General features: G+C 44.0%; 1 protein-coding gene across 1 annotated transcript in view; it reads right to left on the bottom strand.

The window, feature by feature from the left end:
• The window catches only part of LOC127612058 (glycerol kinase-like), a 32,786-nt gene that overhangs the window by 10,949 nt on the left and 1,373 nt on the right, over positions 1–20,464 (bottom strand). The window contains exons 2-8 of the mRNA XM_052083024.1: positions 11,793–11,866; positions 7,192–7,298; positions 6,993–7,070; positions 1,744–1,823; positions 1,467–1,604; positions 1,150–1,259; positions 573–639 (exon numbers count right to left, since the gene is read on the bottom strand). Of these exons, the coding sequence (XP_051938984.1) occupies positions 573–639; positions 1,150–1,259; positions 1,467–1,604; positions 1,744–1,823; positions 6,993–7,070; positions 7,192–7,298; positions 11,793–11,866 (654 nt within the window). The remainder of the gene's footprint in view (positions 1–572; positions 640–1,149; positions 1,260–1,466; positions 1,605–1,743; positions 1,824–6,992; positions 7,071–7,191; positions 7,299–11,792; positions 11,867–20,464) is intronic.

Below are 20,464 nucleotides of genomic sequence, written 5' to 3'. Positions count from 1 at the left end.
ACAGGATAAAAGTAATAAAAATGAAAAATGAAAGATGTAGCAAGCAAAGGATTTTATGCAAGAAATTGATGTAAGTGAAAGTGAATGCTCAGCGTAAATTTCACAATTTCTTTCCCATTTTTTTCTTTCTACACTGTCGATATGAAGTGTCAAATAAGTGTATGCTCATCTTTATGCACTACGTATTGGAATAAAAATAAAGAATACACACATACGTTTTGTGTGTGTGTGTTTACATCTGAGATAAAATTTACGACAGTGAAAAGCCCCCTGTTGTGAAAAATTTCTTGCTGCAAACATGATTTCATTGTAGAGGAGTTTCACTGTACTTGATTGGAATATAAGCAAAGAAACAATTACTTAATGACTTTTTGTACTTGCATTAAATCAAATAATGCATTGAGGGTGGGATGGATTCCCGAGTGTGAGTGTTCGCTTGTTGATCAGTAAGAGGAACACACTATTTTACCTAACTTCAACTTTGCCTTCCAAATACTGAACCACCGCACATTTATGAATGAGCCGTTTCAATTCATGCTTCAGTGTGAAATCTTTTGAACAACAGAACTTACCATCCGGCCGTATATTTCAGAGGAGCTTTTGACTTTGGGGAGCAGTTCCATTGGAATATCAAAGTAACTAAAAGCAGCAAAACAGGAAATGTGGGTAAAGCTTTTGAGGGAAGAACCGGTAAGCAAGGTTGTACAGTACACGTTTCGACTTTTGTTTTTTAATGCACTGGTGCAGGGAAAAAGTTGTCAAGGTTTAAGAGGTCAAGGTTTGTATTGTTTGTCAGGAACTAGGAATGCAATTAATAACAAATTCGTTGGTTAATTGATTGCTTCAAATGTGTGGATTTTTTTTGTTCATTGTTTGTCTTAAGTCAATTCTGAATAAATATAATGCAATACGATGGCACTGATTCAATCCCAAATAATGAGCCCAAAATGTACAAAGATTGAGACAGCAATAATCTGATCAGTATGGAACTAGAATTGAAATACTTCTGTACTTCAGAACATTCAGAGAGAGGTTCTCTCATTACACACTGATAGTGTGAATCGACTGAGTTTGTCCAAACTAGACAAGCTTGCACATACCTTATTGTGTTACATAGCACGTTACAAGTGTGTATGCTCTCATGCTTACCTGCAGAGCTCATGATCCCAGTCCATGGTGTGAATGTTGAAGAGCATAGTGCGACTGGCATTCGAAACATCTGTGCAGTGGATTCCTCCCTTCCTACCGCCTGTCAGACACTGAGGAACCACAATAACACTGTACTTATAACGCGCAGCTTCACTTTTCTTATCCTGAGTCAATTTTGTACAAAAAGGCACCACTATGATATGATTCTAACACTGGGCCTAGTTCGCATTTTTGGCGTCATTTTGCTGTTTGTTCTGCTTCTGTGCGACTGACTGCAGATAGCATCTGTGTGTGTGTGTGTGTGGGGGGTGTCATACCCAGATGATCCAGGAGTCCACTGTGCCAAACATAGCACGCCCGCTTAGCACAGCCTGTTGCACCGTGTCCACGTTGTCCAGCAGCCAACGCAGCTTCACTGCGCTAAAGTAGGTGCTGATCGGGAGGCCCGTCTTGTGCTGTGTTGCCAGAAGATATTCAGAAATCAAAAACAATGTTTGAGAGGTGTAAATAAGACAAATTATAGCCTAGCATGACTAAACATGAAGGAAATGTTCAGAGAAAACAAATACTAGGCTCCTAGTTTGTCACACTTACCTTGAGGTGATTCTTGTTTTTGCCAGGTGCTTTGTTGATGAGTCTCTCCACCGTAGATTGGGTGCGCAGGTCGAGCCAAACTAAAGCGTGAAGAGAGAGAAAGTACGTGTCTGTGGTCCCTATAATTTTCCATGGATCAAAGCATTCACACAAGCTATAGTGTGCAACCCGCGTGTCGTTACTTCAACTGAAAGCAAAGTGGGAATGGTGTGGTGTCCAGTGCGTAGATCAAACTAGAGTGGAAATGTCATGCGTGTGAGTGGTGCGCTCCAGCGTCACTGTGTGCGCGGAGAGAGTGAGAACAGCGCGCAAATGCTCATGCGCACAGCTTCGAGGGAACATCGATCTGATGTCCGTAAGCGTTCGAATACACCATCAAAGAATTAAGCAGAAAGACAATGAGAATAGGGGCGGCCCGGTAGTCCAGTGGTTAGCACGTGGGCTTCACAGTGCAGAGGTACCGGGTTCGATTCCAGCTCCGGCCTTCCTGTGTGGAGTTTGCATGTTCTCCCCGGGCCTGCGTGGGTTTTCTCCGGGTGCTCCGGTTTCCTCCCACATTCCAAAAAATATGCATGGCAGGCTGATTGAACACTCTAAATTGTCCCTAGGTGTGAGTGTGAGCGTGGATGGTTGTTCGTCTATGTGTGCCCTGCGATTGGCTGGCAACCGATTCAGGGTGTCCCCCGCCTACTGCCCGGAGACGGCTGGGATGGGCTCCAGCACCCCCCGCCACCCTAGTGAGGATCAAGCGGTACGGAAGATGAATGAATGAATGAACAATGAGAATATACATACTGTGGATTTTCTACCGCAAACTAAAGCTCTTTCCAATCTTTTTTCTCATCCAATAGCAACAACATACTCGCCTCTGAGACTACGTCAGTGCCATATGGAAGAGTGGAAGCAAGCAAGATATTTGACACTCCATGATGCAACCTTGTGAGCCATTTTCAAGATGACATAATTTCCTTTCTAATTCAGAGCAAATCTTTTGGGGTAGGCAATGGTGTTTGCCATACAAACCAAAATAAGTTAAAATGTACAAATAAATGCTGATGATAAGATTGGTGATTTGTTTGTTGTTGCGTTTTGTGTGTTTAAATCCCCCGCAACCCACATCGTAACGTGCATTTGGATTTATACAAAGTGTCACACCAAAAAAAAGAATCTGTGCATTCAGTTGTCGGACAAAGTATTCTGACAAATGGGGTCATGATGTGAAAAATATGCTCCACGTTGAGAAGCAAATTTTCGATTTTTCTCCATTTGCGTTTTTTGTTTATCTGTCAACATCAACATTTAGGCTTTGAATTGATGCCATTTCTAACTGGTATGAGATGAGGTATCAAGATCAAGATGGTTATTGTTTGGGATTTTTCATTGTAGTTACTTTTTATTTTGGTTTGAAGTTTGTCTTTGAAATTCTGTTTGTTTGAATTAGTTTTTAGAACAGGTTGGTCTGTTTACATTCATTTGGAAAATTATTATTATCATCATTAATTTTAGTATTACTTTTATTTATTTATTTATTATATTTGCCGTATTTGTGGCATTCAACATTAAAAGGTAAACGTAAAGTACAATTCCCAAATTACTCTTCAACCTTTCTTTTGTATGGCCAGACTAAAATGCCAAAACAAATTACCGTATTTTCCGCACTATAGGGCACCACAAAAAGTCTTCCATTTTCTTAAAAGTTCACCGAGCGCCTTAAAATCCGGTGCGTCTTGTTTATGGTCATTATGGAATTATGTCGACCACAAGATGGCCCCTTGCTGCAGATATGCTTACAATGTTATAACTTGCTGTTGGTTCAGTGAACTGTGTCGCTGCTTTATTAAATATGTTTTTGTTGCGGCTCTGAAAAAAGGAGCACTGTGATGTTGTTTTTTTTTTTAAACAGTCTCAACAAATGCAGGTACATCTTTGTCCGTCTCCATGCCTTCTTCAGTTCGACTCGAGAGGCGTTCAAGACCGCCTCTGAAAAACATGAAACTAACGATTACTTCAATGAAACTACGAAAATTTATAATACATAAAAACTGAAAAGCAAGCAAGGATATCACAAAATAAATTCTATAGCCTCCCCTAAAGAATTTATATTGTGATTTCATCATTTGTGAATCCACAACAAAGGAATAATAACTATGACTGACATCGGATAGTTCTGTTTGAGCTATGATCAAGGAAATGCCAATGCATTTTTCGGAGGCGGTCATGAACACCTCTCGAGTTGAACGAAAGAAGAGAAGGCACGGAGACGGTCAAAGGCGCACCTGTATTTGTTGAAAAAAGGAGAACTGTGGTTTTATTTTATTTTTTAAACACAGACTTTATTAATGGTTTTCACAGTCTCAACAAATACAGGTACTGTACATCTTTCTCCGTCTTCGTGCCTTCTCTTCTTCCGTTCCACCTCTGAAAAACCTCTGAAAAACGTAAATTAATGATTACCTCAATGAAATTATGAAGAAAATCAAGTGAGGAAATCACAAAATAAATTCTGTAGGGGGGGATATATAATTTATTTTGTGATTTCCTCGCTTGATTTTCTGTTTTGATGCATTATTTTCCATTTTCGTAGTTTCATTTAAATAAAGGAACAGTGAATTTACGTTTTTCAGAGGTGGTCATGAACGCCTCTTGAGTTGAACGGAAGGAGCATAGCACCATCTAGTGGAGGCATTGTAGCTTGCACCTTATAATGTGATGCGTCCAATGTATGAAAGAAATTACAAAATAGCCATTCATTGAAGGTGCGCCTCATGATCCAGTGCGCCCTTTAGTGCGGAAAATACGGTAATCGCAAATCAACCCGAAAAGCTCTTCCATTAAATTGATTGATGAAGACAAAAAAGGACATTTTCAGATAATTATAGTTAGTTTTAGTTTCTGTTTGTTTTTCAAAAAGCACTCTCGTTTTTATGTCATTAATTGTTAATGAATTGTTGTTTTTTCAAGATGGCGCCCGAGTAGGCAGCCTTCGGCAAGTGCTCTTCAAGAACCTTGCTTTTTTCTTCTTTTTTTTGTTGTTTTTGTCTTTTTGTTTTGTCACGTGTTTGTTGTTTCATCGTGCGAACCTGAAATGGACTGTTTTCAGCGTTTTTTGGCCACGACATTCGTCAAAGGAGAAGTATCTGTGCTTGGTGGTTGCGCCTTCTCGGCAGCACGCCTATACAGCACAGATTTTGATTGGGAGGAATGTCGGCGCCATTGACTGTCGGTGCTGGACAGACCTGGGGAGCTTGTGTTTTTTTGCGCCTGTAATGGGCAGCATTTTTCACAACCCCGCTTTGTTCAGTGGAGATGTCGGCGCTGTTGGACAGTCGGCGTTGGTGCGGCTGGATGGATTGCTGCTTAAGTTGAGGATGAGGAGAGAGGAGCGTCGGCGCAGAGCGCCGATGCGTATTTGGAACCGAGAGTTGCCGCTTGGAATTGAAATGGATTTCCATGGGACAGGAGAAGTGAACCAATCTCTTTTTTCGTCAATGGATGCTACAGCTTCTTGTTGACTTTGAAACTTAGCTTGTAGCCGAAGTGTGCACATTTTGAGCATGATGTCTCTGATCCACTGGTTAAAGGACACTTTGATTCTCTCCTCTTTCATCTCAAACTGCTTCAACAACAACAAAGCGTGTGACGGAAAAGTGGTTATAGGACTGCACGACTGTCCGTGTTTTATGTTATGTTTATTATTTTATTTTATGTTCACTGTTTTGTTAAGCGCTTTGTTACAGCTGCCGCTGTTGTGAAAGCGCTATATAAATCAGCATGTATTATAATGTATTGTTAACGCTAATAACCTTGATTCAGAAACAGACCACAATCCAGTATAATACAGTTGTAATTACCGTATTTTCACGACTATTCGACGCATCGTACTAATGGCCGCAGTCTCAGTAATGCGTGACATTTCTGTATTTTACACATACACAGGACGCATCGTACGAATGGGCGCAGTTTTACAGTGGTAAAACATACGGCAGCTTAAACATACGGCATGCATGCGCGCACTCTAACACGTTAGCTTGAAGCATACGGTAGCACGCCAAGACATACAGATAAGATAAAAACACGTTTTAAAAAAGGCAACGAAAGCAGAACTGAGTTTGGGTGTATTTTATTTAGCCATCGTACAATGTTCTCGTGTTTTTCGATCAATCATCACCCAGAAATCCATCAAAGTCCTTATCCTCTGTATCAGAAGCAGAGGACTGCACATCTCAGTTGTCATTGAATGCATCACATGCTAGTGTGAGTTGCTACGCATTGCCGAGCGGAAAGAAGGAGTAGCAACAGCAAAGTCAACATTTCTCTCGTGTGAAGCTTTCCCACATTTGAAAGTAAAGAACAGAGCGAAACATGGTGGCAGCGCGTGTGTGTGTAGAAAGAATTGAACAATTGTGCAAGTACCGTAATCCATCAAAAACGCCGCGTTCCCTCTCGTTGTTGCGTATTGTGGCGTAACTCGCCAAGCGCTGCCTCTCACTCTTTGTAAAGTTGTGTTTGCCACCGATCATCCATTGTTCCCATGCCGTTTGCAACTTTACTTTGAACGCCCGGTTGATGCCAATGTCCAGCGGTTGGAGTTCTTTAGTCAAGCCTCCGGGAATAACGGCAAGCTCAGAGTTCATTTGCTTGACTTTTTTTTCACCGCTGCTGTGAGATGGGGACGCATGCCAAAAGCATAACCGGTGGCTTTAAGTTTGAACTGAGCTTCGTAGGCGTCTTTTTGTCGAATTTATTTTCAGGGGTTCTTAGAAACCAAAACCGGAGTTGTTTTGCAACAATGCACATTGCCACACTCTATACAAGTGTTGGTACTGGCTTGAGGCGTCCACTTACACGCCCACCCTTCACCATTGGCGGACTAGTTTGTCTGTCCTCTCTCTCCCTCTCTCGCGCTCTCTCCCTCTCCATATATGTATATATACACGCCCACCCTTCCCTGATTGGCCGACTTCTTTCATGCCTGGCCACCGTCACTTCCGCCTTTTCTCTATATAAACAGCGTGTCGGCTGTCAATCAGATTTTGGAACTCGGCGCATATAAAGGACGCTCCGCACCATAAGGCGTCCTGTCCATTTTGGAGAAAATTTAAGACTTTTAATGGCGCCTTATAGTCGTGAAAATATGGTACTAATAGGAACACAGCATAGGTTCTTGGGCCAGGTGAAGTTGTTTATGATGTCTTGTGTTTGGGGATCCATGAAGTAATGAGGATGTCAGACATACTATGCATACTCACCAATGGCATTATAGAGAGGTTCTCCAGTGACTTTGTCCCAAACCAGGGTTGTCTCCCTCTGATTGGTCACACCCACCGCTGAGAAAACAGCAAGAACATTGTAAAAAAACTCACCCACGTCTCATTATTTCTCAAAAAGTGGCTAATATTTATCCTCTACCGGGGAATGGTGTACAGTAGTGACGGCATTTTCGCCCACCTTTAATGTTGCCAATATCAATGTTGAGATGGCAAAGTTTTTCGCATGTTTTCTCTATACATTCGTAGACGGACTGTATGATTTCCCTGGGGTCCTCCTCTACCCACCTAATTAAAAGAATGCAAAAGAAGATGTCAAAACTGACCTTCAAATATTACTTTGTGATATACTGACATGATCTGTAACACCATCTGTAATAGGTCTGCACAATACAATTTATCAAAAACCATAATAGGGCACACAGAGAAAAACAACCATCTGTGCTCACACTCACACCTAGGGACAATTTAGAGTGTTTAGAGCTGTCAGTTTAGCGCATTGTGATTGGCATTAATTTAAATCAATTTTCACTTGATTAATTTTTTTATCGCGCGATTAACGCGGCAACAGTTCACGTCGGATGTTACATTGCTCTATAAATAAACCCGAAACAAAACAACAAGAGCGCTGCACAGGTCCACGCCATGTCTGCTTTGTTAACTCAAAATTAATTGCGATTACTCATAAATTTTTTATCGTTTCTGAATTTCCTTTTAGGACTGCTAAACATACAGGTAACTTTGGTATTGTCAGTGGACCAATCTGGCAACTTTTTAAAAGTAAACTTTCCATTCATAAACGCTTTAAGTGTCCATTTTCGGTGTCTCGCGCTGCCATGGCTGGCAAAACAGACATGGGCGTGGACTTCTGCAGCGCGCTTGTTGTTTTGTTTCCGGTTTATTTATAGAGCAATGTAAAATCCGCTGTGACGTGTGCCGCATTAATCTCGGGAGAAAAATTTAATCATGTTAAAATTCATTTAAATTAATGCCGATAATAACACGCTAAACTGACAGCTCTTATATATATATATATATATATATATATTATATATATATATATATATTATATATATATATATATATAGCGGCTGGATAGCTCAGTTGATAAGGCATCGGTTTGGCATACGGGAGACGGTGGTTCGAATCCCGCTTGGGGCAAAAATGAGCACATAACACCATCCAGTGTGGGTCCTTGGGCAAGATCCTTCACGCTAATGCCTACCTCATACAATGATGAGAGACAATAAAACGAATGACATGCCGGCTCAGACGTCGCCCGGCCAAACAAGGTCTGCGTCAGGTGCTGGGGAACCAGAGCACCTTGATGAAAAATGGGCTACTGGAGCAAAGCGGAGATGGGCGAGAGGCGATAACATGGCTCTGTTGGAATGCTACTACTCAAGCAACCCTAGTCAGAGGGGTTACATGCAGAGAATGTGGGCTGAATGGTTACTTCGAAACCCACAGTCACGGTTGACCGCGAAACAACTAGTAGCTCAGTGTTCCAACATCCACAAACGGCAACTGCTGTCACAACTTGAGATTGATGAGGTACAACGCAGGTTCCATGGTGAAGGGCCCCAGGCTGCCAGATCAGAGGAGGAGGTCATACAAGAGATTGGGAGGCAAGCCCCAATGAATGCAGATGATGAGATTGGGTGGCCAGCCCCAATGAATGAAATGCTGAGCGAGGCAGCAACTGACCTGAAAGCTAAGATCATGGCGAGAATGAAAGCTGGGCAACCTAGAAACCGATTACAACGGCTATGTGAAGTACCATCTGAAAGTCTCATAGAAAGTGTGAATGCAGCACTGAGGGCGATCCCTACCGTAACGATCACAGAAACCAATGAGCTGATATACGCTTCAGCATCAGTGATCCTGGAGACTCTGGGCTATAAGAGCAACCATGGAAGCCATGAGATACGTTACCCACCATGGAAAAGACGGTTGGAGGCTAAGATCAAGGCGGCCCGGAAAGATGTGAGTCAATTGACGGAGGCCCAGAGAGGTGTGATGAAAAGGCCGATACCCGAGAGGTACATCCAGATGACCATACCTGAAGCACTCGAAACTGCCAAACAAAGGCTCCAAGCCTTGTCCAGTCGCCTAAAGCGGTACACGAAAGAGAATGAGGCCAGACGAATAAACAGGCTGTTCGCAACACAACCTGCGAAAGTGTACGCTCAGTGGCAGGGTCCTAACAACAGAGCCGACCCACCAAGACTGGAAACTGAAAGGTACTGGAAAGGCATATGGGAGAAGGAGGTTGCACATAACAGCAGTGCACAATGGCTGGTGACCCTGAGAGAGGAGCACAGCAACCTCCCTGAACAGAACCCAGTTACCATAACAGTGGCAGACATACAGGAAAGAGTCTCAGATATGAAGAACTGGACAGCACCAGGCCCGGACATGGTCCACACCTACTGGCTAAAGAAACTCACAGCACTCCATGAGCGCCTAGCAGTACAAATGAACCAGCTGCTGAGGGATGGGACTCACCCAGAATGGCTAACCGAAGGGCGAACGATCCTGATCATGAAGGATCCCTCGAAGGGTGCAGTTCCATCCAACTATCGGCCAATAACCTGTCTCTCCACAACATGGAAGCTCATGTCAGGCATCATTGCGGCTAAGATAAGTGGACACATGGATCAATACATGAGCGAAGCACAGAAGGGCATTGGTAGAGATACTAGAGGAGCCAAACATCAACTCCTGGTTGACAGAACAGTCGCACACGACTGCAGGTCCCGACGTACCAACCTGTGCACAGCTTGGATTGATTACAAGAAAGCCTATGACTCGATGCCACATACATGGATCACTGAATGCTTGGAGTTGTATAAGGTGAACAGGACCCTAAGAGCCTTCGTTGCGAACTCGATGAGGATGTGGAAAACCACACTTGAAGCCAAGGGCAAGCCACTTTCCCAAGTGTCCATCAAATGTGGCATATACCAAGGTGATGCACTCTCCCCACTGCTGTTCTGCATAGGACTGAACCCCCTAAGCCAAGTAATCACCAAGACAGGCTATGGATACCGCCTCAGAAATGGAGCTACAATCAGTCACCTCCTCTACATGGATGACATAAAGCTGTATGCTAAGAGCGAAAGGGACATAGATTCCCTGATCCACACAACCAGGATCTACAGCAGCGACATCGGGATGTCATTCGGGCTTGAGAAATGTAGTCGGATGGTGACTCAGAGAGGAAAGGTAGTCCGCACTGAAGGGGTCTCACTCCCAGAAGGAACAATAGCAGACATTGAGGACAGCTACAAGTACCTTGGTATACCACAAGCCAATGGCAACCTCGAACTGGCAACAAGGAAAGCGGCTACGGCCAAATACCTCCAGCGAGTGAGGCAAGTCCTAAGAAGCCAGCTCAATGGCAAGAATAAGACCCGGGCAATAAACAGCTATGCCCTGCCAGTGATCAGATACCCTGCAGGAATAATAAGGTGGCCAAAGGAAGAGATTCAGACCACGGACGTTAAGACCCGAAAGCTCCTAACCATGCATGGAGGGTTCCATCCCAAATCCAGCACCCTGAGACTGTACGCAAGCCGAAAGGAAGGAGGCCGGGGACTAGTGAGTGTGAGAGCCACTGTCCAGGATGAAACATCCAAGCTCCATGAATACATCAAGGAGAAAGCTCCAACAGATGACGTACTCAGAGAATGTCTCAAACAATGGGGAACAGAAGATGAGGCGCTGGAAGAGGGACCATCATGGGAGGACAAGCCCCTACACGGGATGTACCACCGGACCATAACTGAAGTGGCTGATCTCAAGAAGTCCTATCAGTGGCTAGAGAGGGCTGGCCTGAAGGACAGCACACAGGCACTCATCCTGGCTGCTCAGGAACAGGCCTTGAGCACCAGAGCCATCGAGGCCCAGATATACCACACCAGACAAGACCCAAGGTGTAGGTTGTGCAAAGAGGCACCTGAGACGATCCAACACATAACTGCAGGGTGTAAGATGCTGGCAGGGAAAGCCTACATGGAACGCCATAACCAGGTGGCTGGCATAGTCTACCGAAACATCTGTGCGGAGTATGGACTGGAAACCCCAAGGTCAAAATGGGAAACACCTCCGAAGGTGGTGGAGAATGACAGAGCGAAGATCCTGTGGGACTTCCAGATCCAGACTGACAAGATGGTAATGGCGAACCAACCAGATATCGTGATCATAGATAAAGGGCAGAGGAAAGCCGTTGTAGTGGATGTAGCGGTCCCAAGTGATGGAAACATCAGGAAGAAGGAACATGAGAAACTCGAGAAATACCAAGGGCTCAGAGAGGAGCTGGAGAGAACCTGGAAGGTAAAGGTGACAGTCGTGCCTGTGGTGGTCGGAGCACTCGGGGCAGTGACCCCCAAACTAGATGAGTGGTTGCAACAGATCCCTGGAACAACATCGGACATCTCAGTCCAGAAATGTGCAGTGCTGGGAACAGCAAGGATACTGCGCAGAACCCTCAAGCTTCCTAGCCTCTGGTAGAGGACCCGAGCTGAATGAGGGACGGACACCACCCGAGGGGTGAGATGAGGATTTTTTTTTTTTTATATATATATATATATATATACACACACACACACACACACACACACGCACACATATTTTTGTCATAAGATAATAAAAATGTCATTTCTTTAGGTATATGTTAATTATTGATTTTGCAATATTCAGCACCTGGGGAAATTTATGTGTACAGAGTTAAACAAATTGGTCTGCATGAAGCAGATATGGTGAAGATTTAAGACGTACCCCTCCTTTGGAAAACTTTGGTTGATTTCGACTTGGTGGTGAATGATTAATTCGGCTGTCTTGGCATTGAACACCTGTGAAAAAGAGATGAAAGAGAGAAAGACACCAAAAAGGTGTTCACGAACCAAATCGAAAGCACTGCATTTACCGGACTATAAGTCACAGTTTTTTTCACAGTTTGGCCCGGGGTGTGACTTCTATTTAGAGCGACTTATGTGTGGGATAATGAACACGTTAATATATCATCTCCCATGTTATTTTCAAATTAAAGCGCAAGAGGGCGCTCTGGGACTATGTTGATAAATCGACGATGAGTCTGACGTAAGTGACGTAGAAGATGAAGCGCCACATCTTGTCCCTTCGGAATTGGCAGGTTTGTAATGAAGATTTCATTGGATTTCGTGATTTGGAGTGACACTGATGGTTTGGTAAACTTGTTAGCATGTTCTTGCTGTAGTTATCTAAAAAACTCTTTAACATGTTACGTGAACATCCTAGGCACGTTCGTTGTTCCTGCGTCATGTAACGTTAGCTACACTTATTCAGCCTGTTGTTCTTCATTTTATTTTCATTTTAAATTGCCTTTCAGGATGACATGTCTGTTCTTTGTCTTGGATTCTATCAAATATGTTTACCCCAAAATGTGACTTATACTCCAGTGGGACTTACATGTTTTTTCTTTATTATACATTTTATGTCCTATACTTGGGAGCGATTTAAAATTCGGAAAATACGGAAGCTAAATATTTAGGGCCATTATTGAAGTAATCATTTGTGCGTCTGTGTATAAAAAACAAATATAATGAGATAGTGTAAACAACACGAAAATAGAATTATTACACCTTTGAGCTGGAAATCAACTGTATCCCTTCCCAGAGATAGAAGTTGAAATGTATATGCAGTCAGCCAGACATACTGTCAATCAGCATTTGTTCTACTTAAGTCATCCGATACCCCTCCTACCACAGCGCCAGCCCAACAGTTCAGCTCCAACTGCTGCAGCCACCTTGAAACAATAATATTCCGTCAAAGAATGCCAGCATTCACTATGAGGACGACACATGACCCACAATAAAGGTTTTGTTAAAGATTACAATGCAAAGTGTAAAAATGGAGAAACCCATGACAGCGACACTCTTGTGACATTAGTTGAGTCGACAATACTAGGAGCAGTGGTGAAGTCATGAATCAAGATTCCTCTCTATTCTTGTCCTGCCATACTTATTTATCTCTACTATGTGTGAGCTTCATCATCATTTGTCTCACTTTGTTGAAATGAAAGTCAACCTGGGAAACTGACACAAGTGTAACAGAAGCAAGACCCAGCTAACCCTGACCAGAGGTTGAAGTTTATTTAACATGCAAGACTCATTACCCCTGTTGCTTTGCATTAAAAGTAATTGCTGCCACACATCTAATTGTCTTCATAGGGCAAGCCGCAATGTCTGTCAGCGCGCACTTGAATCAGGGCAATGGACCGTTTTACGTGGTCGGTCCAAAAGCAGCAACTGTGTGTGTGCATGCGTGTGTGTGTGATTTGCTTATGACTGCAGATGTTACTGAAATCTTGCAATGAGTCTAAAAACAAGCAGGTAAGTTAAAGTTTAACTTCTTGTGTCATCAGATGAACTTTCACACAGAATCAGTTCGGTGAAGGAATTTGTCATTGATTTAAGGTAATGTCGATATTACTCAGTCATAGAAGCCATTTTTGGTTAAACATACGTCACTAGTGTGAGATATCATGGAGTATATATTTATCTGCAACTGTTGGAAAATTGCACACGATTTTTGAGAGTTCAAGAACATAATGTAAAGAAATCCTTTGTAATGAGGTAAATTTGAAGGCCTTGAGAGATTTAACTCAAAAGTCCTACCATTTTCTGAGAAATGTTTGAATCTGGGCGGCACGGCTGTCTCGCAGTGGAGGGATTCAGGGTTCGAGTCTGGGCTCCCCCCCTTCCCCTTCCTTGTGTGGAGTTTGTATGTTCTCCCCGTGCCTGCGTGGGTTTTCTCCGGGTACTCCGGTTTCCTCCCACATTCCAAAAGCATGCGTGACAGGCTGATTGAACACTAAATTGTTGCTAGGTATGAGTGTGAGTTTGAGTGTGAGTGTAAGCGCGGATGGTTGTTCGTCCGTAGGTGCCCTGCGACTGGCTGGCAACCAGTTCAAGGTGGACCCCGCCTACTGCCCAAAGACAGCTGGGATAGGCTCCAGCATGCCGGCCACCCTCATGAGGATAAGCAGCGATATGAAAACGCTATTGCAGTGGCATATTTACTTAACCGTCGTCAAATACTAATTTACAGCATTGCTCAAGGTGGTATGGTGACACTGCGATGTACTATAGACGTGAGTGTCGTACTTCACTCTGTATACGTGTGACGAGGCATGCCATGATGTTCTATGAACTGCTGAGTAAAGGCAGGCCAGGAACAGGTACACTCCTTTGGGTACACTCCATGTGACCTTTCTTTGCTTAATTCTCAGGGCAATGAATCCAGTGCAACTGCGCTGACATTTAGAAACCATCAATTATGGCCTTTCTTATTGCCCATATCCGCAAGAGACCCTCCCAGGTATTTAAGATATTTCAAAACTACACTATGATATTTCAAAGAATGTGGCCAACACCTCTGGTAGGCAAAACGCGATATCATGTCCAAAATGCAATGGAGTTTCTTTAAAAGGTCAAAGACTTAACCCTCGTAGTCCACCGTTTGCGATAAATGCAAAATTATGTCTTTGAATCAAAGGCAAAGGCATTCCGAAAAACACGAGAGCTGAAACGTATGGGGGGGTTCTAAAATGGCCAAAATTTCATGACGTCACCGGCTGATAATTCTCAGGCATTGCAGCAATAATAAAAAAGGTTTTGATTCCGTAATCTTCACAATTTACATATTTTGCACCATAGAACCCATTATAATTAATATTTTTTAATGCATCGTAAACCTAATGTGTAAACATGCATTTCACGCGATTTTTACGTCAATCGCTTTGTTTTCGCTTGGACAGACGTATGCATGCCAGATTGTTGGGTTGAGGTCATTCCAATTGTGCAACTTTTAGGTGGCGCCAGAGGATCGCAAATGAGTTTGCCTTTTTGCAGGAGGCTTCAAACAAATGCATTTTACATGAACACGTCCGGTCGGGATTGTTAGTAGGGCTTAGTTGAGACCTTCAGACACAATTTTTTTTTCCTTTTGGAAAAAATAAAGACAAAAAAATCCCAAAGAACTAATAAAAACTAGGGATGTGAATCTCAGCACTGAGGACGATTCGATACACATCACGATCCACTGCCAGCGATGCGATACTTAAACGATACATGGAATTTTCTGGCGATACGATGCGATACGTTTCACCGTCGTCACGATGCGATACGATTCGATACACATTAAGTTCAAATCAATGCGAGCCGATACGATACAATGCAATTTGTTGCGATATTGTGCAATTAAACATGATGCAAATAAGCAAAGAAAAAAAGCTTTTAAAAAGATGGAATTCAGTATGGTATTACAAAAAGGATACCACATTATTCCTTATAAAGAGTAGAACTTGTAAAACAACTTATTTAAGCCCTTTCACAATTGGGTTTTGTGCAAAGAAAATGTAAACAATTGGCACCTGAGACTCACAGCTGTTGCTATAGTGTAAACACAAACAGACTCTCACTGAGTGTCTTATATGAAATATTCATATATATATATGAATCTATAGCGCAAGATGTCCACCCATCCACTGTAAGTGCAACTCTTTGCGCACTGTTCAGCGACACAGTAATCTCACTTCTCACTTTGTTGTACACATCGGGAATATGTTTGTAAGTGAACACAGACCTGTCTGGTATTTTATACCTGGGTTCCAAAACGTGCACGAGCTGTCTGAAACCCTCGTTGTCCACCACGCTAAGGCTGGAGGTCTTTGCATATGAAATAAGCAGTGGCCTTAGTTATAGCCATTGCGCGGTCACAGTGAGTTGCAAGCGGACTCCCAAAATAAGAGGCAATTTTTTACTGATCCTGACCTGGTTTACCAAGAGTTTCTCCGGTGTCCGACGAGGAACTGGGCGGGGAAGCGGGAGGGAAACTTGTCGGTGATCTGGTGCCATCGGTTTAAGTGGGTCTGCATATTTGTGGTGCTGCCGTTGTATGGCTTCTTAGTGCGACATTCCTTGCAAATTACGGGGGTTTTATCAAGCTTTCCGTCTTTCTTTTCGAAGCCGTAGTATTTCCAAACACAAGATTTGAATGTTGCGGCTGCATTAAATATAGTAGTTTCCTTGCTGCTGCGTGCGCTAACTTCCATAATGTTTCGCTCGTTGTGTACTGGACTGTATGTGACGCACGGCTACCGTCCGTATTCAACACAAAACGCAAAGCAATGATGGTGCATTCCATGCGCCTAGGAAAGGGCAGATATGTGACGTTTAACATGAATAAAACGGCGATTGAATCGGATTTTACCGATACCCATCAATGCATCGTGATGAATCGCGATTTCACCGATACCCATCAATGCATCGTGATGAATCGCGATTTCACCCGTCAATCGCGTCGTACCCAGTGAATGAGCCGATGTACTCGGATCGCGGACGTGCGCATCGATGTATCGATTAATATCGATTATTTTCCACACCCTTAATAAAAACTATATATGTATGGATAGCACAGATGCCTCTGAACATTTTGAGTGTTTGAAAAAAAAAAAGAATGTTTGTATAACACAACATACATCATTTCCAAAATTGTAAAACGCGTAACTTAGGGTTTTTTGGTTTCGAAGGACCTAAGGGTTAAAGCGGGGCAAGAATAAAAAATATTATTTCATGCAATGTTACCTCACTGTTCACTTTTATTCCAACCCAGGATGCAGTGAGAACTGTGAAGCAACAGTATGTAACCTATGTAACCTAACCGCATGTAACCTAAACATGCAGGAAATGGAATGGAAGCCTCTGAAATACTTTATGGGGACAGCTCCAAGTCATTCATACAAATGTGTGGATGACAAAAAGTGTAACATCAGCAAGCCTTCACCAAGCACACTAATGCAGTGTACATAAACATTGAAGTCACAAGATTGAAAGACATTAAGTTGCCTTTATGTACTCTTAATTCTGACATCGGAGTAGAAATGACTTGGGCTCACTCAGCACTGACGGAATGCCCACCTCAGTTTTTTTTAGTTCAGGAAGTACTTGTAAGCGCAGTGATGCTGCTTACTCGCCATCGCGATAAGTGCTCTTACGTTGCCACGCGATAAGCGAGCCAAACTTGAATACATCGATTTCTCTGCGGCATTTTCACGTTATTTTCTGTCAATGTGCGAAAATGACACAATGTACATAGACACCCGTATTTGTGAGCATATATAAGTGTGTGCGTCTGCCACACAACTCGTCGAAACTACACAAGCGGAGATAAACAAACACTCTGATGTAGCACACGTTTGTAGCGAGGAGGAAACCAACTGGCTTTATTCTTGCGGTGAGTGAAAAATGTGTTTTATCAAAAGTAGAAAGTAAGAAGCGCAATTTAGATTGGATACAACTTTATTGTCAAATTATGTTAATTTGCATCATGACGTTATTTGTACATCACATGTTCAGGTCAAGATATTCCAAACCATTACCATGTACACAAGAGTAAATCTGTCCACTCAAGAATGTAAAAGGGTTATAATAAATGTTGCAGAAAATAGAATTTTGACTGTAATCTGAACATTTACTGCATGAAAATATCATCATTGACCAATATCTACTTTTTGACTCACACTCCCCACTGGATCACAAACCGGGCATTGTCAGAACCGTATTGTCACGTCTCGTGCCCGCCAGCAGGTGGCGGGTTTTTTCCTCCGCCATCTGCACACCTGTCCGTAATTTCGGACCGCCAACCTCCTCGTCAGACACGTCTTCCGTCTCCACGGCATTCCGGCGGACATTGTGTCGGATCGGGGGCCCCAGTTTGTGTCTCGCGTCTGGAAGCAGTTCTGCCGGTCCCTCGGAGCTACGGCCAGCCTGACCTCGGGATACCACCCCCAGTCCAATGGACAGGCTGAGCGCGCCAATCAGGATCTGGGGGCGGCCCTGCGCTGTGTGTGCCTCCACCGTCCCGCATCCTGGGTCGACCACTTACCCTGGGTGGAATATGCCCACAACACCCTCGTCTCCTCCGCCACAGGCAGGTCACCGTTCATGACGGCTTACGGGTACCAGCCACCGTTGTTTCCATCCCAGGAGGGGCAGGTGGAGGTCCCTTCTGTACAGCACCACCTTAAGCGGGCCTATCACGTGTGGAAGGAGGCCCGGGCTGCGTTGTCCCGCACTGCGACCCGGAACCGGCAGATCGCAGATCGTCGTCGGCGCCCGGCGCCCTCATATGTGGTGGGACAGAAGGTGTGGCTGGCAACGAGGGATCTTCGCCTGGCCGGCACGTCTGCAAAACTGGGACCCCGATTCACTGGACCATTCGAGGTCGAGGCCGTCATCAGCCCCGTCGCAGTCAGGCTCCGGCTACCGGCCTCCATGAAGGTTCACTCCGTGTTCCACGTCTCCCTGCTCAAGCCTGTGTCTTCCAGCACCTTGGCGCCTCCTCCCGCTCCGCCGCCACCTCCGCGGGTGGTCGATGGTGGCCCGGTGTACGCGGTACGTGCCATCCTGGACTCTCGGCGCAGGGGCAGGGGTTTCCAGTACCTGGTCGACTGGGAGGGCTACGGGCCGGAGGAGCGGCAATGGGTGCCCCGCTCCTGGATCCTTGATCCGTCCCTTTTGCGCGACTTCCACACTGCTCATCCATCCAAGCCGGGTAGTCCGCCGGGAGGCGTCCATTGAGGGGGGGGGGGGGTACTGTCACGTCTCGTGCCCGCCAGCAGGTGGCGGGTTTTTTCCTCCGCCATCTGCACACCTGTCCGTAATTTCGGGCTGATTATCCTCCTTTATTAAGAGGCTCCGGCAGTCCTCTCACTGCCGGAGAATTCCTTACCGTGCCATTGCTCTCTCGCGCTATTTCCTCGATTGATATTACTCGCTGCCTTTTTGCCTTACGGCCACTACTCTTGTTATTCGCGTTGCATCTAAATTGTTATTGCTCTAGTTTACTGATTTCTGTATTTCCTCGCTCTTTGTTTTTCCGCGAGCGTTTTCGGTTGTTTTCCTTATTTCCTGGTCCTTATTTGACCAGCGTTTTTTGTTACCGTTTTCCCTGTCGGGCTCTTTCTGTTCGTTATTAAAACCTTTTGTGTTTCTTACAAGATCTTTTCGTGTCTGCTTTTCCTGGGATCCACCTCGTTATTTTTGTTGTGCACGAGGCGATCTTTCATCGCCTCGGGCGCAACGTGACACGTATAACCCAAATCTGAGAATTTTCCCACAAGGTCACAGGCCAAAGATAAATAATAGGCACATGAATGAGGCCTTCAAAACACACGATCACAAGTACATCCAGTTCCAGACGGAACAAGCGCAAGATGAATAAGGAGATAGAATGACAGACTCAACAGCATTGTCATTCCGTATGTATCAGGCCGATGTGAGAAATTCTGAAGGATTTTTAAGCAACACAACATTCCAGTACACTTCAAACTCGGCGCACTGAGAAATAAACTGCTATGAAACCAATTTGACAGAGAAGTGATGAAGGCCATCAATTACGTTGAGGTTGAGAAACCATCTCTCAACAGAGGAGGGGATTATGATTCTATCTATCGCCCACATATACGGCTGTCCTTTCATCCATTCCAAAGAGATTTAAGATTTTAACCTTGAATAAATCAAAACAGCCACTTAAGCCTTCAGGTGCCTCCATGTACAGTTACGTTTTTGCACTTTATCTTCAAGGATAAAGAATTGGGTTTCCACAACAACATTCAGGCTAGCGCTGTCCTACGTAGCCTGGGTGCACACAAAAATGCGACTAACTTTATGACTGGATGAGCATTGCTTTCATCCCCATCCAAAGTGAAACAGTTCAGAAAGTAGCTAAAAAATGTCACTGTTCAAATTTTCTCGGACCACTTACCCTCCTATCTATCCCACTACATGAGTCGGAAACGGGGTTGTGATTCTTTCTCTTTTGAGAAGCGACAACAGGTGTTCTGCCATGGTTTAAGACTGTAACTCTCATAGAAAGACAACTATTAGGAACAGTCACCAAACAAAACTCTGGTTCCTGTTCATACTGGTAGTCGCATCCATAATTCATGCAAAAGGCTTATGGGGGCTAGGAATATGGTGGCTTTAGGATGACTTACTCACCTCTATAGCACAGCGCTGTAGAGAAGTAAAGTTAATCTCCGGTGTGTCCCCTCTGCCTTGTGAGTGTGCCATCCGTCACAAGTGTCCAATTAAGCCACCATATGTGTTTTCAAGACTATGACGCATTGAATACTATATACCCAATTTGGGGGAGAACACAAATTTAGCCACTCTTCATGTGTTTCAAACAAGTGGTTCTTATTGGGGAAAAATGGTCTACTGATTTTGGTGTTGTCGTTACGAAGTTTTTCATGGCAAACTAGGCAGATAGGTTTGTTCGGGGAATAATATCTGCTTCCTATTTTACCTGAAAGACAGTTTTGTCATGTAATTTGCTGACAAGAAACCAAGACACTGCTCTCTCCCCTTTTTGGGTGGAAAAGGGGTGCCTCCAATAGGCGCTCTTAA

This window comes from Hippocampus zosterae, chromosome 12 (assembly GCF_025434085.1).
Source record: "Hippocampus zosterae strain Florida chromosome 12, ASM2543408v3, whole genome shotgun sequence".
Classification (NCBI taxonomy): domain Eukaryota; kingdom Metazoa; phylum Chordata; class Actinopteri; order Syngnathiformes; family Syngnathidae; genus Hippocampus; species Hippocampus zosterae.
This window is presented reverse-complemented; position numbering and strand designations above follow the sequence as displayed.